We start from the raw sequence: 19,818 nt of genomic DNA, 5'->3' as shown, positions 1-19,818 counted from the left end.
CCAAGAGCATGTGCTCGCTCTCCATGTTGAAAACTATGTGTGTGACATCTTAGAACTTCCAAAAGGAGACCACACACACACACACACACACACACACACACACACACACACACACACTACTAAAAAGAGTATACTCTAAAAGTGTATCTTCTTAAAAGGAGATGACCCTAGTCTTTAATTCTACTAACAACACACCTCAATGGACCACCAGTATGCACCATGCACCTGGCAAGATAAAGAAGTTGTTTAAAGGATGACTCTGCGGCACACCGGCCTTTAAAACATTAACTGATCCTGGTCATCTGGTGTTTTGACCAAACGTACACGCCTGCATTCTTATAGTCCACAGTCCATCAGCAAATAACTGAGACACGGGCCAGCGAGGTCAACAGCCCTGAAACTGATGTGCTCGTGCAATATCGCCAGCAGGATTTTTTTGCAATGACCTCAGCTCGAAGAGACACTTTGCCGAGCTGGCCAAAAAAGCAGGCCTTTCGACACGTCGAGTCTTCATGAGGGAAATGCCTTCTCTCCCTCTCTCTCTCTTTCTCTGGGAATATCACTCAGCACGGTCGGAATGCTCCGTAGCCCAGGGAAGTGTTTGCAAACACAGAGCTTTAAAACACACACACAGACACACTCATACACCCACACACACACACAGATACACTCATACACCCACACACGCTGTGAGTGTGTTGATTAGGGCTGTCATGACCTCTACTTTCTTGGTAGAGGGGAAAGCAAGAGTGTCGAGAAGGAAAGGGAGGGGGGAGCGAGCGAGAGAGAGAGAGAGAGAGAGAGAGAGAGAGAGAGAGAGAGAGAGAGGGGAGGGGAGAGAGAGAGAGAGAGGAGAGAGAGAGAGAGAGAGAGAGAGAGAGAGAGGGAGGGAGAGAGAGAGGGAGAGAGGGAGGGAGGGAGGGAAGGAAGGGAAAGAACAGTGGGGAGCTGGGGTGGTGAGGAGGAGGAGGAGGAAGAGGAGGAGAGGGGGAGGCATGCCTAACTGTGTGTGACACTCATATTTAACAAGGTCAGTCTACTCCTGTAGAACTCTAAGAGGCCAATTTACCAGCACGGCCCCGATCTCCATCTCCATCTTAAACCCTTCCCATCAGAGGCACAGCTCCACGAGCCTAATCAGATCACGCCGCTATCAACCCTCTTTGGACGGACCATCATCTCAGATGGACACATTAGAAGAGCCCTCTCCCCGGCGCCCGCAGCTGCCTTTCCTGGCACAGAGCGCCCCGAGTGCTGGCCTGGCACCGGGGGAGGTGGACACGGGCGCTGGTGGAGGTGGACCCGGGCCGTCCTGGCGTGACCCTGGCAGCGAGACCGGCGGGTTGTGGCTCTGTCAGCGGACGCTATCTGAAGACAAACAGCGGCGCTAATGAGAGGCTCGGGGAGGCCAGTGGGAAGGGGACGCGGTCCAGACTCGTCCATCATCGCTGACAAGAAGGAGGGGGTGCACGACATCTTCCTGGCACTGCCAAGAATGCAGGCCACGTGACGTGTGTGTGTGTGTGTGTGTGTGTGTGGTGTGTGTTCTTGTGTGTGTGTGTGTGTCTTTGTTTATGTCTCAAGTGGGACTGAAATGAATGCTAGAGGCCATTTGAAACCACAATACTTAGTTGGAGTGTATAACTACAACAGTCTTAAAGTTCAACAGAGAAACACATAAATGATAAATCATCACCACCACCACCACCATCTCCAGTAAAAGGTATAAAAATGAAGTGGCCAACATGAGGGGGATAAAGCCAACATGGCCGCCCACAGCCCAGAGCCTGCTGAGGAAGCAGAGCTGAGAGCAGAGGCCCAAAAGCATCTCCATCTCCAGAGGGCCTCCACCAGCGTGACGGATCACATTACACCACCACAACAAACGGCTCCACTGGGACCACGGACACAGAGCCAGATGTTACATTTCGTTTATACATACTGCGACTTCACAATAGGTACTACACGTCAGCCATCACCTATGATGTAGCCGCACATTTTTGGTAGAAAGGGAACCTGTCAGACGCAGTCTCAGTGCAAAAAAAATGAGAGGCCCACTAGCCATTTTAAAAAACACATTGAACCAGAACAAATGAGCAACTTCATTGGATCAAAGGCACTGCATAGGTGTCAGCACTCCCTGTCTGGAGAGTCATACACACACACACACACACACACACACACACATCTAGGCTACATCTCATGTACCATCTACATATCTCACTGAGTATACTAATAATATACTAATAAAGATCTATGGGCGCAGGCATCCATATCCATACACACACATTCATACATACAACGTTTATGTTATGTCTGTATCTATAGTAACGGAAGATGTCATAAAGCCCCATAGTGATGGGTGGATGGGTGTTTCTGGGGGCGGCCGGTGAGAGCTGACTGACCGTAGCCCTCAGGCAGGTCGGGGGTGGAGTGCAGGTGGGTGCGGCTCATGTAGTTGCGGTGCCTCTGGGAGCGGACGCGGCGCTCCTGCGCACGAGGGTCGCCCGGCAGTTGCTGCCCGCTCGACGCGCCATTCGTTTCCAGGACGGGCGTGTTCTCGTCCACCAGGCAGCTGCTGGGCCGGCCGGGGCTAGAGTATTCCGACGCAGGCCTAGAGAAAGAGAGAAAGAGAGAGAGAGAGAGAGAGAGAGAGAGAGAGAGAGGAGATTGATGGAAGGATCCAGAAAGAGGGGTGGAGAGAGAGAGAGAGAGAGAGAGAGAGAGAGAGAGAGAGAGTACGGGCTTGATTATAAAAAGTGGGATAAGGGCCCAACTGAGTTACTGCACCTACAAATCTGTAAAGATGTCTTATCTGTAAAGATGTATGTACATAGAACATCATCCAACTTGGCCTGCCGCTCTGAGTTGGGGAGGTTCCCTTTACTTATCGATATCGACAAAAGGGCCTCCAAATTTTGGTTACATCTGGCAAAAAGCAATGCTGGCACATACCACCATAAGGCTTTCAAACACAAGTCCCTTACCCAGAAGTGTGACCCCTTATTCCAAATTGCAAACAAAAATAACATAAACAGCCTAAGTCACATGACAAAATCTATACTGAAAGAAATTGACAAAACAAATCAGATGCATTATACTAAATTCTGGAAGGAAGAAATAAAAACAAATGACAAACTAGATATATACAGAACCCTGAACAGAAATTACTGTACAGCCCCATACTTAAATGACATCAAAGATAGAAAGAAAAGAACAACACTGACAAAATACAGAATCAGTGACCATAGCCTACACATTGAAACTGGTAGACATAGACAAACATGGGTGCCTAGACATATGAGGAACTGTAGCTTCTGCATAAATGATGTAGAAAATGAGGAACATTTCCTTCTTAATTGCATCAGATATGCACCTAGAAGGGACATTTTTTTTGCTGAATTCAAAAAGCATATAACAGAATTTGAAAATCTCTCTCCACAAAGAAAACTATATATATTATTGGGAGAGGAACCAAACTGTTCATGCCTAGCTGCAGATTATATTATGACCTGCCATAAAACAAGAGAAAAGTTGTAACTTTCATGTATGTGGCATATTGATGAGTTTATCCCATTTGTGTACATGTAAATACTATGTTTGATATTAGGTATTGCTATTTACCTCAAATTGATTTAAGTAGATGTATCTACAAGTGTAGGCATTTAATATGTGTTTACAATAATACATTTTTTTTTTATTTCTATTTTTTCCTACAGTAGCACTATTGCTGAAGCTATTACTGTCCTTGTAATACCATTTATCCTTTCATTATTATTATTATTATATATTTTTTTACTTTCCTTTCATTATTTAATTTTATCTCAATACCAATACTTATGTAAAGTTGATTATTAACATGTTATACTTGTAGCTTTGGCAACAGTGACTTGACTCATTCATGCCAATAAAGCACCATTTAATTTGATTTGAGAGAGAGAGAGAGAGAGAGAGAGAGAGAGAGAGAGAGAGAGAGAGAGAATGTTGAGCGTGACTGTCATCTAGTCCTATAGATGTGTATATTTACATGGAGCTGATGTGGTGATGATCCTAAAATACTGCATGTGTGTGTGTGTGTAGGTGTGCATGTGATGCCGCTGGTTTCACTTCCCCCACAAATCAGCATGTGGGGGCACCCAGGCCGGCAAAATTAGATATGATGACAGAATCACTAGTGGAAAACATATCAAGGCCTGTGTTTATGTCCTAATTTGGAGGTCACATTTGCAACCATGAGAGTAATGCAATGAATATGTTGGCTGTGAAGTGTAGTGTGTGAGTGTGTGTGTGTGTGTGTGTGTATGTAGGTTAATGTGTCCCTCTATATGCGTGTTTAAGAGTGAGTGAGTGTGAGTTTGAATGAATGTGTGTGTGTGTGTGTGTGTGTGTGTGTGTGTGTGTGTGTGTGTCTCCTGTGTAGCTCACTGGCGCTGAGGCAGGAAGGGCTGTGATAAGCACTGAGAGGGTGTGGGGGCCGTGTCGAGAGCGAGCGGTGTGTGTGTGTGTGTGTGTGTGTGTGTGTGTGTGTGTGTTAGGGGGGGTGGGAGGTAGTTGGGTCAGCCCTGCAGCCAGCCGTCTAGCCGGCCAGACTGGCTGCGTCTGTCTGAGTCTCCACACTTCCAGCGCCGCAGACGCCGTGGCTATCTCCTCCGCTCTGCCCCGCCCCGCCCCGACAACAACCCACCCGCAGGAAAACAAACAACAAAAAAAAGGGGGGAAAAAAAAAACTGTATAGAGTCGTTTATTTGTTTGCTTATTTAGCCGAGCCAATTTCCCTTTTACTGAGCTAAACACAAGCAGCACTTTAAGGGCTCCTTAGAGTATTGCGTAAGTAAGTCACTTCACCAAAATATAAATAACATTTCAGAAATGTACTGATGAGGCACAATATTGTTATGGTAGTTAAAGAGCTGTGATATTGGATAAACGCTAAATTATCACAACAAATTAGTATTAAATGATAGTTTTATATACAAAATTCGTAAGAAATGTGTGCTTGAAGTTATTGGTTATTACCATTCGTACAAGTGGGAAACGTGACAGAATAGGAGGGATGGGGACAGTCAGTCTGTTTGAGAGGTTCAATCTGCCTGGGACTCTGTCCCGAAGCAATCAGGGCATGAGAGTTGGCCAGCCGTCTGTCCAAATTAGCAGTAGACGACCGGTTGGCCACGATTGTGGACGGAAATTCTTGATTCTCGAGAGCAGGACGTGACTGGAAAATATGGTAATTGGCGTGGTTGCGGTGGCGCGTCTGGGCGCACTGGTGAAATGTTAGCAAGTGCCGGGTGTCTGTGGTGGAGCTGGCGGCTGGGTGAAGTGGGGCAGACACTCACCTGGTGGGTCTCTCCCACTGAGTGGTGCGCGTGATGTGGTTGAGGTACTGGATCCGGCCAGACACGGTTCTCCTCTCCTCCCAGCTGCAGACCGATACATACACACACACACACACACACACACGCGCACAGTGAATCACAGAGACAGAATGTGTAAATCATTCACATTCGTGCATAAATCTGCCCTCTCTTTGACATGAACACATATACACATGCATTAAGTCGTATCTATGCAAATATGCAGTCAGTCTCTCTCTCACACTCACACACACACACACACACACACAGGCGCTAGGTCAAGCCTGCACACAAACAGTGCACCGCTGTGTTTGGGGCAGCACTGGGCCAACTCCAGCCGGCCGACCCCCAGGTGATTTATGACCAGCATGCAAAGTGAGAAGGTCATTGCCATAAGCCTATACTGTAAACCAGCTTTAACTGCCAGCCAACCCCAACCCTCAACCCCCAACCCCCTCAGGCCACTGGCGGGCACACACACCCAGTCACTGGTGACAGGGCTGCAGACAGCCAGCGTGAGGGATAGAGGGAGGGAGGAGAGATGGAGGGAGGGAGGGAGGAGAGATGGAGGGAGGGAGGGAGAGATGGAAGGAATAAAGGCGTGAAAGAGAGATGGAGGGAGGGAGAAGGGACATGGAGTGAAAGAGAGATGGAGAGATAGAGGAAGGGGACAGCGGGAGGGGAGCAGGGTGAAGGAGAGATAGAGGGACGTGAGCAGGAGGGAAGGAAGGAAGGAGGGAAGAAAGAGAGAGGGAGGCAGGGAGAGGCGGGGTGAGAAAGAAGAACGCACCCGTCAGGTAAGTCGTTGTCGAACAGCCGGCTGCAGTCCACCACGGGCCCTCCAGTGCCGATGCGGTCGCGAGACTGCAGGCTCACTGTGAGAAGAAACCAAAACACAACACAGACACCGATGACAAGCTCGTCCAGACACAGGACACATGCTACACGTGTGTGTTAGTGTGAAAGAGAGTGAGAGACATGGGGTGTGCGGGTGTGTGTGTGTGGTAGGGGGGTTGTGAGAGTGAGAGACAGCGCACTGGTGTATGTGTGTGTGTGTGAATGTGTACGTGCGTGTGTAGAGACTGTGTGCAGAGACTGTGTGCATCTGTACATGTGTGTGTGTGTGTGTGTGTATGTGTGTGCACGTGACGTGTGCGTGACTAAGACTGGGACTGATTAAGACGAAGTGCTGCCGCACTGGGGACAGAGGTATTCCTGTGCTGGTGTGTGTTGCTGATGGATGGAGTAGACGCGTGCTGTGGTGAGCAACAGCGCTACGACTCTGGCTGGGGTGAGAGCGACGCCACGCCAAGCAGATGTACGTGGTTCAGAGCCACGACAGAGGGCCAAGCGGCTCAGCAATAGGAGTGGTTTTTGGTTTCCCCTCTCTGCCTTGCTTGCTCATACACACACACACACACACACACACACACACACACACACACACACACACACACACACACTTAAACACACGTACACGACTCAGTTTCCAGACAGATTCAAGGATGATGTGCAATGAGTCTGGAGTCTTAAGTGCTGGTGTGTGTATGTGTGCGTGAGCGTGTGTGCATGTGTGTGTGTGTGACTGTGTGTCAGAGAGCGAGCGAGCGAAAGAGAGAGAGAGAGAGAGAGACCGAGCGAACGAGAGAGAGAAAGAGAGAGAGAGAGACTGAGACAGACAGAGATAGAGACGGACAGACAGACGGAGACGATAAGTGACTTCAGGGAAGTTGCTACTCACCCACAATCTGGCCCCTCACAGTTTCATTGTCATTGGGGCCCAGCTTGTTGAGGTCAAGTCTGTGATCTGTTGATTAAAGGAGACAGCATTAAGCAACCTCAACCAACACAGCGACAGGAGAGAAAAAAAAAAGAGAGAGAGAGAGAGAGAGAGAGAGAAAGAGAAAAAAGGAGAAACTCCGGACTGCCACACATTCCTCTCCCAAACCACCGCTGCCAAACAATCTGGTACGGTTAAACATGAAAGGCCAGCGTGCAGACATAACAGCTCGCTGGAGTTCACCGACATCTGAGAGAGTTCGGGTCCGAGCTCGCCACAGCACTAGTGACGGGGGTTTAAGGTCTGGGGGGGGGCAGTCGGGGTGTTGGGTGGGGGTGGGTGGGGTTGGTCAGGGTGAGTCATGTCCACGGCAGTGCTGCTGAACCCCCCGACCAAGCGTGGCTCACCGGGGCTCCGCTTGTAAATGTCAGCTTAGGTTTGCACAACCCTTTGGTCTCTGGTCTGCGCTTCCAAGATCTGCTACGTTTTCCACCAAAGACGCACGCAATTTCAGACAGGGCCATGGATTGGGGGTTGCAGGACTGTTTTAATGGGAGTAGATAGCTGTTGGAGGGGGGTGGCTGGAAAGTGGCAGAACGGACAAAACATCCACCATGTACCCTGCGGCCCCAATACCTCCACCCCCCCCCGACAGACAGACAGACAAGAGGGAACCTGACCATGCGGCCCTGGTGCTGTCTGCCTGTCATGTGAATCCCACTCAGGATGCTTGTCTAGACTAAACACTGCCAGGGTAACGGTTACACGGCTGGAATGGTAAGCAGTTTCCAAGGAAGGAGGTGGGTGAGGGGGAGAGTAGAGAAGAAAAAAAAACACCCCAAAATGTAACCAAAGCCGTGTGCAAACATCTGAAGATCATTTGGCAGTGCACTGAACACAGACGGATGAGTACAAAGGTTGTGTGGTGGGGGGTGGAGTTGGGGGTTGACCACAAGAAAGAGAAGTCTGCTGTGTGTATTCTTAACTGGCTACACAGCTAAGACTCCGACATATACCTGCATTAACAATGACTATGATGGGGTTTCGTTTCTAGCACAACTAGAGATGAGGTGAGAAAAAAGAAAAAGAGAGAGAGAGAGAGAGAGAGAGAAAGAGAGAGAAACAAATAAAGAGAGACAAATAAAGAAAGAGAGACAGAGAGAGAAAGTGTCTGAAGATAGCAACAAGCAATGAATGGAAGTGAGAGGAAGACACAGACAGCGATTGTCAGAGGAGATAAAGATCTGGTGGTGCTTTGCATGTCTGCTCTACTCCTCTCTGCTCCCCATCTGTTCCGCTCCACTCGCTCGCTCGCCCGCCCGCCCACACGCCGCGTGGCGAGCTTCGAGGAAACGTGGCGACGGCTGTCACGGCTCAACCACAAGCCCGTGGCAGCCGAGAGAGACAGACAGACAGGAGCGGCGGCCAGACGCACTTCCTGGCCCCTGCGGGCCCATTTGCAAACGGCGACGGCAGGGCAGGAGACAACGGCAACAGCAACAGCAACAGCAACAGCAACAGCAACAGCAACAGCAACAGCAACAGCGGCGGCGGCGCGGCGGCCTGGGCTAAATACAGTGCAGCCTCACAGCTGGGCCACGGGCACGTCTGTGCTCCAAAGCATCAATACAATCCCAATACCTACACATTACGCCCAAGAAGCAACTTGCCCCGTGAAAAAAAGCACTTTAGAAAGGTGCTGAGCAGAGGCAAAAAAAACACACCACACACACCTTGTGAAGAGAATGAAGTCATCACGTAAAATGGTGTAACATGCCCAATCACTGCGAGAGGACATCGTTAGAGAGGTCTGGGATGTTAACGATCGTGTGAAAAGAAGGGGCTAGATAAACACATTAAAGGGTAACGTAGTGGAAAATGAGTCTTTCATGCTGCAGACGTCTGAGCAACACCGCCAGCGCGCGTGAAGGTGGTGGCGTCATCTCCGTAGGCAAGGCGACGGTTTCACGGCAACAGACAGCACCCGCGGTCGCCACATCTGCCATGACATCACTTGGCTAACAGGGTGGCTGTAGCACTTAAGTCAGCGTCTACAGTACATACTAAAATATAGATTGTTACAGAAATGCCCCATAACACCGCCTTACACATAGGTGGCTACAGAAGCATGGTCACTTGCCACAGTAACACTGCACATGGAGGTCGATTTGCCTCAGCCACAGTAACACTGCACATGGAGGTCTATTTGCCTCAGCCACAGTAATACTGCACAGTAATACTGCACATGGGGGTCTATATGCCTCAGCCACAGTAATACTGCACATGGGGGTCTATATGCCTCAGCCACAGTAACACTGCACAGTAATAGTGCACATGGAGGTCTATATGCCTCAGCCACAGTAATACTGCACATGGGGGTCTATATGCCTCAGCCACAGTAATACTGCACATGGGGGTCTATATGCCTCACTCAGCCACAGTAATACTGCACATGGGGGTCTATATGCCTCAGCCACAGTAACACTGCACAGTAATACTGCACATGGAGGTCTATATGTCTCAGCCACAGTCTCCTCTAGGTGGGGGCCGGTGTGCTGATGTCTGGGGGCAGCTGGAGGGCCCCCAGAGAGCGGTGGACCAATGGTGGTGGTGGTGTCGTCGCCGCCACAGATGAGCCATGGCTCCCAGGTGCCTCCTCTGGGGGTGCGGTGGTGACTGTGACGGCCCCCCGTGCCCAGCCTAGACAGCCAGCCAGCCAGCCAGGCTGGCACCCAACCCACAGCCGGCCAGCCAGGGCCAGGGGCAGTAGGGTGGGGGTGGAGCGAAGGCGAGGAGCGGTGCCAGACATCCATACGGCCATCAATCAATAGCTAAGTTAATGGCAGAGGCTGTGAGTGGCCGGCGTGCTCTGCACTGCTCTGAGGGCAGCCACAGGGAAGTCAAGCACACAGCACTTTTATGGCCTATTCATTTCTGCCCGTCCTCCAGCCCAGCCATGCAGGCCCCGGGCTGCTGATATAAAATTAGATGTCTGCATAAGAGACGGATGTGCAGTCATGCTGATGATTTCACAAAAGTCATGTGGTCTTGTGGTGTTTATACACACACACACACTGGAGCAAGTGGTCCTCAGGCATTGGTTAGCCTCTGTAAAGATGACGTGTATTCTTAATGTTTATATATATATATATATATATATATATATATATATATATATATATATATATATATATATATATATATATATATATATATATATATATATATATTCAAATCCTAAACAGTCTGGTCCACGCCTGCATTCAGACACAGTGCCTGAGAATGTTACGCCGTGTAATCTTGCTATGATAGATAAAGAGAGAAGTCATTGAATAGAGTGCTGAACTTACAACCAGTGTCTTTGAGGCGGTTGATGGCGTTGGACAGGAGTCTCACGCATCCCAGGAAACCTGCGCCCTGCTTCTTATGGATCTTCTTATGGTTCCACACACTGATGGTGATGGAGTCCGATTTCCCGATATACCTGCACACAGACACAGGAGAAATACGCTTTTATTGTCAAGGAAATCATTCAGTCCATGTTATATTATATTACTATAATATTTTATGACTATTTTATGACTGTGTAGACTAAATATTATTATCATCTTAATATCATAGTCTTAACCATACACTGATCATCTTGATATCATAGTCTTAACCATGTTAATAGTAGGTTTTTGGCTAGAACAGTAGCAGATTCATTTATATTCACAGTAATAATATCTGTTACTGGCAGGATTGAGTATTGACTGAGGTTCATAGAAGTTGATGCAACTCTGATCGTAGTCTGGTTTGAGAAGTTTAACAACTGTCAGTCCCCCACACACACACACACACACACACACACACACACACACAGTTACTGTAAAGTCTAATTACAGCTTTCCCAGCACAACCACCCCACACGCACACACACACACGCTCACCCCACAAGCAAACACACTCCTGGCTATGGCAGAGGGTCAGTTAGAGGAGGTTTTCCTCTCACCGCCAGGAAAGACACCATGGCCAAAGTTAGCCACACACACACACACAGACAGACACAGACGACAGACACACACACACACACACACCCGGTGCAGCACTATTACTGGCACAAGGCAGGACATTTTTATCATTTCATACCCCGACGTGCACTCCTGCACAGACAGCACCGTCACTATGAGGAAGGAGCTGTGCTGGTGCTTCTGCTACGAGGAGAGTGTCTGCTACACACACACGGCTTTAAACTTCAACTCATCTGTACATTCATCAGGCTGCTTCCACCCACGCAAGGAAGTCGTTTTTTTGTTTTTTTAAAGTAAACCAACCAAACGATGATCAAAAAACTTGATCTAGCTTTTTTAAGACCAAAGCACTCCAATAAAAACGTTTTACCATTCAGAGTCGGTGATGATTAACGCTGGGTGCAAATAGATCAAGTTCAGGTAAACAAGCAATGGGAAAATCCAGACAAAACCATGACTACATGTCTGGTGGGTGGTTGTTGGGGTCAGGGCGGAGTGGGGGTGGGGTGAGGGGTGAGTCCACCAGTTTCTGCAGGGCCAAATGACTGAGGAAAAATAGCACAAGTGGAGCTAATGGGCAAGCTGGCATGCGTCAGATTCAGGGTATGCAAGCAAGGTAGTTATTACACAGCCAGCACTGCACCTCTAGCCGTTAAGAAAAATACCTCACTCCACACACACACACACACACAGAGCCTTAGAGGGCCCATAAAACCAACAGGAGGAAAAAAGAAATCTATATGTCTCTACAGATCTGCCTAATTATACACATTACAGGCACAGGCCCCAACACACACACACACACACACACACGCACGTGCAGAGAGCTGGAGGGTATATAGGTATATTTGCTCCGAATTACTGCTACATCTTACACTGTCAATAAGGGTGACCTCTGTGGTCATGTAGCGACATGGTAATTATCCATATGTCTTCTGGCATGCCATGGCTAATCGTTTCTGTGTGTGCGTATTGTTGGGGCTGACCGGCTGGCTACATGGCACACTGGGAGACATTACCCACTCCAGTTGGCGCCCGTCAGGCCAGGGAGAGCGCAAAGTGAAATGACGCCAAAAATAAACTAATTAGCGCCTTGTGTCTGTGAGAGTACATTTAAGCCACCCCCTTCTCTCACACACACACACACACACACACACATCCCCTCCCCTCTACTCCAGACGGTACGATCTGCTCGGCCTTCTGGGACGTTCAGAGGCCACCTGTTCTGGGTATGAGGGGGGAGGTGGTGGAGTGGGGGGGTGGAGATGACGCTCAGTCTGCTTGATAAACTGGTGCCTTGATGTAACCGTTGCGAGACACTTGCATCACAAGGGGCGAGACAGCCACTGTACATCTGGCCCAACACACACACACACACACACACACACACACACACACACACACAACGGGGGGAAGCTCAAGCCCATCACAGCCTTATGTCCCCACTGGGCCTTTGTACTGGTGCCAATGCAGCCTGATCCAATCAGATGTTCCCGTCTTATATTCCCGAAAGAGACAACACTGATGAAGCGCAGCGGAATTTTTTTTTTATGTCACGAAACGGTGCAGGGGACATATCAAGAGGAAAAGTTTACTCAAAGCGCCAATTAATACATGCCTTGTGCGCTTGACCTAGTGGCAAGCTACCACGTTTGCTCACCAAATGTGGAAAGCTTCCAGTGATACGCAGACACAAGGGAGGGGAAGAAAAAAGAAAGAAAATAAATAAATAAATAAATAAATAAATAAATAAATAAACTGACCATATGTTTTCTCTATGCTCATCATGCGCTTAGAGAGGCGAGTCCCTCGCTATGAGTCACCGCACATGTTAAATCACTTAGCCTTAGCGTAGGGGCTAGCACATGTCAGCGTGTGCCTGATGGTGCTCATGCTGCTGCTGGTGGTGGTGGGGAGAGGGAGAGTAGGGGCCGAGGGACCGGGCGGCCAGTCTGGAGGCTGCACTCGTCCCGTCCAGCTGGGTCGGGACTGGAGGAATGGTAGCCATCCTCCCAGTCTGGCCCCGGCCCCATCTGCTATCCCATTTCCTATGACTGAGCCGGGCAGGTCAGGGGTCACTGGCGTGGCACGCCCCCCCCCCCACCCCCTCCCGCACCCACGTCCTCCCAGTAAGGTGTTCGAGAGTGGACGGTCACTCTGCAGCTGTGAGTGATCGAGGAGGTGTCGTGCGAGCTGGCCTTTACGATTTAAAAAGCTACAGCCTGCTAACACACGCACCCTTCTCGCTGACAGCCTAGACGAGATAAATAGTGCTAGATGACGTCGATGCTTTGAGACGGAGTCTAAGCCTTTAACTGTAGACCAAAAGCCTCTGTGAAAACGAGCCCTTTGCAACCTATTGTCATAAATGATGTCATGGCGTTCCAAAAATTCCACCTGGCAACTTTGCTCTCGCTCATCTGCGACTCATTACCATAACAACCCCAGATGTTCCAGCCCCATGTTTACAATGGAGATCTCCACGGCAACGACTGCTCATTTACTACAGTGCTATCTATGATGACAAGACACACAGGCGCACACGGCATCAACACAACTACAGAGTGGACAACAGAGTAAGCAATGTGCTGAACAAATTTTAGTGCTCTTATAAGATGCCTAAAATTAAACATGGGTACCATATTCAACATAAGAAACATGCAAAGCAATGACAGACTCATTCAGTTGGCCCAGCTTGATGTTTTAGGAATTTCCCCGAAACACAACATGACAACACAACACTTCCAAGACAATTGAAGTACTGAAAATGAAACACTTTGTGAGAGCATTTCGTGGTACTGCTTTTCATTCGATGAAATCTTGGTTAGGTCTGCTGTTTGAGTTGTGAGGGTGACTAGGGAAAACGGAGATTGATTTCATAACTGAGCCCCAACCAACCTTCCCTCATGAAGACAATACAAAACAAACAAACACTAAACTGCTACTAAAAAACACCAACTTTAAGCTCCATTTTTTGTTACGGAAACCAAGGAAACACAAAGCGACTACATCTGAATTTAATGAATAACATAGTACTGCTTAGAGGCAAGAAAGGACATAACAGTAGATGGGGGAAAAAAGTGATTTAAAATCCCGAAATAGCCTGAATTCCAGGAGCCAAACTCGCATCCAAACAGCTTGGCGAGATCCCCTCTGGGCGCTGTGCACTGATGCACTGCACATCTACTGTGCCAAGCCCAATGTTTGGTTTTCCGTTTTTGTGCCTTTCTTTCCCTAATTAATGATGTAACTGTACAGTTGAGTGCGCCGTCGGAATCAGAATTGTTCAAATCTGTTCCTGGGTGGCTGAAAGCCAAAAAAATGCCACAACTCTTTTTTTTTTTTTTTTGCTCGTGCTGTTGCTCGTGCGAAAAGCCGACAGCCAGTGGAACCTACGGGCCTTGTGTGATAATTCCTCTGAAAATAAAGTCGAACTCAAAAGAAGGAACATTCGGAACACATGGTGAGGAGAACACAACAGGTTCGGTTTCTAGAGAACGTGTGGCGCCGCTCAGTTCGCCTTTTAAAACAAAACACCACAGGAACACAACTCTTGTTCCTGTAAACACAATAGCGGTAACCACAGTTGCCGGTATTTTTCACACAATTTGTACACGGTGATGCGAGCAAAAGACTGGGGACAAACGGAGGCACAGAAGTTCATCTGGCTCGGTAGAGGATCTTACAGGTCGTAATGTTGGTTCCACTTGGGGTCAAGCGTGTTCCTGACGGTGTCTGTTGAGTGGCATTGCCCGGATCCGTCAACGACGACCTTGGCGAACGGGTCAGGTAGGCCTGGGGAGAACAAAAGTGAGTTTATGAATGTTCAGACACTGGCACATACCACAGCAGGACCTCTGTAGACTTTAGCATTATGATAATTGATAATTATGATAAGAAAAGCCTTTAAGCCATCTTTTTTTTTAATGGCGACAGGACAAAGTTTAAAGCAGTATAAAATGTATTGAGCGCTTGGTTCCTCCGGCAATGAAACTGCAGTGTTTGTGTATGTTTGCACACAGGTAAAACCTGTTCTTTCACATTCACCTGCACGATTGGCTTGATTTCAGGGACTTCCCAGCCAGCGGCATAATTGTTGAGTGTGTGTGTGTGTGTGTGTGTATATGTGTATATGAGAGAGAAAAAAAAAAAAGATAAAAAGAAAGAAAGAAAGAAAGAAAGATATATACACAGAGAGAGTGTGTGCATGTAAGTCTACAGCTCCCACAATGAGGGTTCCAGGTCAGCTACATTTCCCTGATGTAGCCTCCATTACTTTATTTATTAGTCACCGGATCTTTTTCCGCTTCCACGTTACATAATGGAGACGAGACGTGATCCACGCTAACGATATGCTTTAAGGCGGCCCTGCGCCCAACTGTGTGTAAATCTCAGCCACGACGCAACACACACACACACACACACACACACACACACACACACACACACACACACACACACACACGCCTCATGAGAAGAGGTTGGCCTTTGTGTAGAGGACTCCTTGTCTTGCATGGCGAAACTCTATATCTGATCGTGAGAGTCACTCAAGCAGACAGACTCCAAAATGGAGATGGAAGACATAGAGCTCTTCTTTAACCCTGTAGGATTTGTTTTAACCCTTAAATTTGGGTGTGCTTGTGCAAGGATGGACATGAGGTCATTACACAACATTTTATTCAAAGGTTCACCATAGAAAAAAAAAAAAAAAAAAAAAATTGTAAAAGATCAAAAAGTTTACTTACGGAAGAAGTCTTTCTTTGACAGGTTCTTCGCACACAGGACTGCAAGAGAGAGAAGAGACACGTGAGAACCGTGCAGAAGCAGCAGCACACATCGCTACATCCTGTCAGGAAACATTCCAAGACACCACAAGTGGACATGTTCACAAACCAGCACTTCATATTTAGCACATCACTATTTTTAAAAAATGACATTCCTGTTTTCTTTTCGATGGCTACTTTTCCTTTTGTTGCCCCCACGGCATTATTTACAGTCCCCTGAGGTCAGCGTGTGTGGTGTTGAGCCCGCGGATGCCCAAACCTAAACCGCCCGTGTGTGTGTGTGTGTGTGTGTGTGTGTCACCCAGAAGCTGTGGGATGCCGTGTCTCACTTGGTAAAATATTGACAGACATTCCTGAGGCCGGCCTGAGGTGCAAATGCCTTGCTTATACACAAAAGAACCTCCTGATGCCGTGGCAACAGCTGACCTTGGGGCGCTGAGGAGAATTTAGCCGAGCCACACATACGCAGACTCAAAAGACTTTACAAAAAAGAGAAGAAAAAAACGGTGGAAGGGCGAGGTTGCGGCAAGTTGGTGTTAATGAACAGCTAAAACAGCAGGTGAGGTGTATGTTCTCAGATGCTGTTGGGTAAGCCACACACACACACACACACACACACAGAACAGCAGTCAGCAATCATCAGTACCATAAATCACGCAAGCTGTTAGCAGGTAATAGCCTTTTTTTATTGCTGCCACTTATTGAGGTGATAAGCTGATGTGGAACTGGTCAATCCACACTTCAGGCCTGCCACCACCACCGCCACCACCACCACCAGCAGCAGCACCACCTGGTCTCCTGTGCTGGGTGTGAGGTCAGTGGGCACAGGTGGGGGTATGGAGTGGGTGTGGGGGCGGAGGTTTAATGATGCCTGCCCGGCTCAATGCCCCCTCTTAAAGGCTGAACCTCAGCCCACCCTGCCCCTCCCAACCTCAGCTCCTACAACAGCTGCAGAGTGACCGACCACTCTCCAACAGCTGGCCCTGAGAGCCTGAGGAGGGATGACACGGTGTGTGTGTAGCTTTATCAGGACATCCAATGCCCACTGCACACTAATGTCTCAGTAGAGTAACAGGCCCCTCCATCTTGGTGGGCCTCGTGCCTTATCTGCGTCTTATCACCAGTGCTGGGGTCACTCTCCTGTTCCACTCAATATGCACGCAGGCACGTGTGTGTGTGTGTGTGTGTGTGTGTGTGTGTGTGTTTGTTTGAGGGAAGTCAAATATTGATCACAGAGAGGGGGTGGAGAGTGGGTTGTTGATCTGCTGTGCCAGAATGACCCCCTCTGGGAGAAAATCCCTCTTCTGAGAGGCGCCGCCTTGGAACCTCTGAGATGAAGCTTAGAGCTTGAGAGGTGGGTGAGTGAGTTGGGGGGTTTGGAGTTGAAAGAGGAGGGGAGAGTCCGTGACTTCTCTAGTCCCTGCCAAGTTGCCAACCAAACCCTGCCCTGCATGCCAGCCAGTGACTATGACGTGCTCGGTGATCGGAAAGAAGTGCGTCAGTGAAGTGTGGCGCGGTCACTGTGGGGCTTCGCTTGGGGGGGGCTCTGTGGCGAGACATTCCGGAGCACAGGGGAGAGAAAAGCGGAGCCGCAGTTGCTCCGCTCCGTCAAAGCCACGGGACAGGAAGTCATGGGACAGGAAGTCATGGGAGACGGAGAGAGAGAGAGATGGGGGAAGGCAAAGTGGACGGGGTCAAAGAGCCTGACCTCTTCTGCTGTCCACGATGGGAGGCACCAGACAGACAGAGATGGATAGCCCAAAATGTATATTGGAGGAAGGTTAAGTCGTGTGTGTGTGTGTGTGTGTGTGTGTGTGTGTGTGTGTGTGTGTGTGTGTGTGTGTGTGTGTCTATGTGCTTTCCAAAAAAAGAGTAATGACCACCTGTGGCACCAACTGACAGGGATGACTGATGACTGCAGTACAAAACTGCATACACTGTTGAAAACAAACTTAAAACACACACACACACACACACACTTCTGCTCTCTCCTTCAAAAATCACCTACCCACCACCACCACCACCACCACCATCCATCACTCCTCTGCAGGCCTCCTCTGGTTTCTACTCGGGCACTGTGAAAGTGAGCGAGGTCGAGAAGCTTGTAAAAGCCGCACATCAAACCTGGGCCTGAGGGCCCAAGCAGGCCTCCCGCTTACCCCAGTGCTGCACCAGGCAGGGGAGCGCAGGCAGGCGCTCCAGAGGGACTCCACTCGAGTGAGAGAGTGGAGTCTGGTCCCGCACTCGCGGCAGCGCGATTTAAGAGCTTTCCTACAGACCTTGGCATTTACAACGGGGCACAGGCGCTGGCGGTTTTCTTGGAAAACCCCGAGCTTATGACTAAAAGGAACTATCAAAACGGCACATAAAACAAAAGGAAGAGAACACGCCCAGGAACGCTCCGCGGAGAAATCGCCTGTGGCCTGCCGAAGAGAACCGCATCCAAGGAGCGATGATGATGATGATGATGATGATTATGATTATGATGAGGAGGAGAGGAGGAGGAGGAGGACGCTGAGGGTATACCATGGCCCCTGACTGAATGTGGTCATGGATGTCTGCAGACAAAGTCCTTGTATTTTAGAGTCAGTCACATGTTTTCCACAGTCCCTTTTTTACGGCTCAAAGTTTTCCAACCGAACAGGCCATTTCTGCGTTTTACACAAGGTGATTTTTATTTGCATAGTTTTTTTTTTTTTTTTTTCAATGAGGCAGATGTGCTGTCAGTGTGTGTGTGTGTGTGTGTTTTATGTCACTTCTAACCAGTAACTCTTCCCTTTTGCCTAATCAGCTGTGACAGGTTCCTGGGGTTTCTGGAGGGGTTGAGGGAGATTCCTCCCGCTGGCACCGAGGCCGTCTGGAGTGGGTCTGTGGCTGCGGAACTGGGAGGTGGCGGCCGGTGGGAGGCACCGCTGACCCTCCCAGATGAGAAGCCCATCGTTTACGGGCCAGTGCCGCTGCTGGGAGCGGAATGGAGTGGAGAACCCCTTATTACCTCAACCTGTGATTCACCCTTTACACGCTTCTCAGGGCAAAGACGCCAAAACAAGCAAGTGGTGGAAAAAGCTCCACGCAATGCTCAGATGAGCGATGGATAATTAATCTCTTGCTGTGTACAGCCTTGTGATCAATAGGGACATGCCACCCTTTTTAAAAGGTTTTATTAGTCAGAAGATTAATGCGATACTCTGGTAAACTGACATTGATGACAATTATGGTTAGGCGGAAAGTTGAGCCAACGCTTGGACTATAGTTAAAAACAGAAAATGCACCGCTTGTACCACAACTGCTGGTCAGCGTAATCATGGCTTTAAAAAAAGAGTTCTGGAGCTCCACCGTACCCTCAGCATCGCCACGACAACACATCCCTCTCTCTCCATTCGGTCCTTCACACTTGCTGCAGTCTCGTTGTGCTCGTTATTTACAAGAGGTGAGGAGCAGGTGACGGGACACATTCCGTTCCCACAATCCCACTTTTCCCCCCTCGGCAGTGCGGGCAGCTGGCGGGGGTCTCCACCGTGTCTGAGTGGATGGGACGTGAACCCTGCGTTCTGACACGTTTATTGGGCCTCGTAACGGAAAGGCACAATGGTAGGAAATGGTCACTTCATATCTGAATAATTTAGCAGCACAGCCAGCCTCAGGGAGCGAGAGAGAGAGAGAGAGAGAGAGAGAGAGAGAGAGAGAGAGAGAGAGAGAGAGAGAGAGAGAGAGAGAGAGAGAGAGAGAGAGAAAGAAAGAAAGAGGAAAATGAAGATGGCTGACTATGGGCTCAAAGTCTAAGATAGCAATCACACTCTAGTTTATACACATACAGAGACATGTACAAATCACAAATGGAATGACATTTCTTAATAAATTAACTTTTCAGAACTCCATCTTCAAGGATT

The 19,818-nt window shown here is 48.8% G+C and overlaps 1 protein-coding gene across 4 annotated transcripts in view; it reads right to left on the bottom strand.

Moving 5' to 3' along the window:
- LOC125297217 (E3 ubiquitin-protein ligase SMURF2-like) overlaps window positions 1–19,818 on the bottom strand; it is a 65,968-nt gene that overhangs the window by 24,879 nt on the left and 21,271 nt on the right. For all 4 annotated transcript variants that reach the window (XM_048247415.1, XM_048247417.1, XM_048247416.1 and 1 more), the window contains exons 2-8: window positions 15,890–15,928; window positions 14,831–14,939; window positions 10,485–10,618; window positions 7,096–7,161; window positions 6,145–6,229; window positions 5,337–5,420; window positions 2,406–2,614 (exon numbers count right to left, since the gene is read on the bottom strand). In XM_048247415.1, the coding sequence (XP_048103372.1) occupies window positions 2,406–2,614; window positions 5,337–5,420; window positions 6,145–6,229; window positions 7,096–7,161; window positions 10,485–10,618; window positions 14,831–14,939; window positions 15,890–15,928 (726 nt within the window). The remainder of the gene's footprint in view (window positions 1–2,405; window positions 2,615–5,336; window positions 5,421–6,144; window positions 6,230–7,095; window positions 7,162–10,484; window positions 10,619–14,830; window positions 14,940–15,889; window positions 15,929–19,818) is intronic.

The sequence above is a fragment of the Alosa alosa genome, chromosome 7, assembly GCF_017589495.1.
Source record: "Alosa alosa isolate M-15738 ecotype Scorff River chromosome 7, AALO_Geno_1.1, whole genome shotgun sequence".
Lineage (NCBI taxonomy): Eukaryota > Metazoa > Chordata > Actinopteri > Clupeiformes > Clupeidae > Alosa > Alosa alosa.
This window is presented reverse-complemented; position numbering and strand designations above follow the sequence as displayed.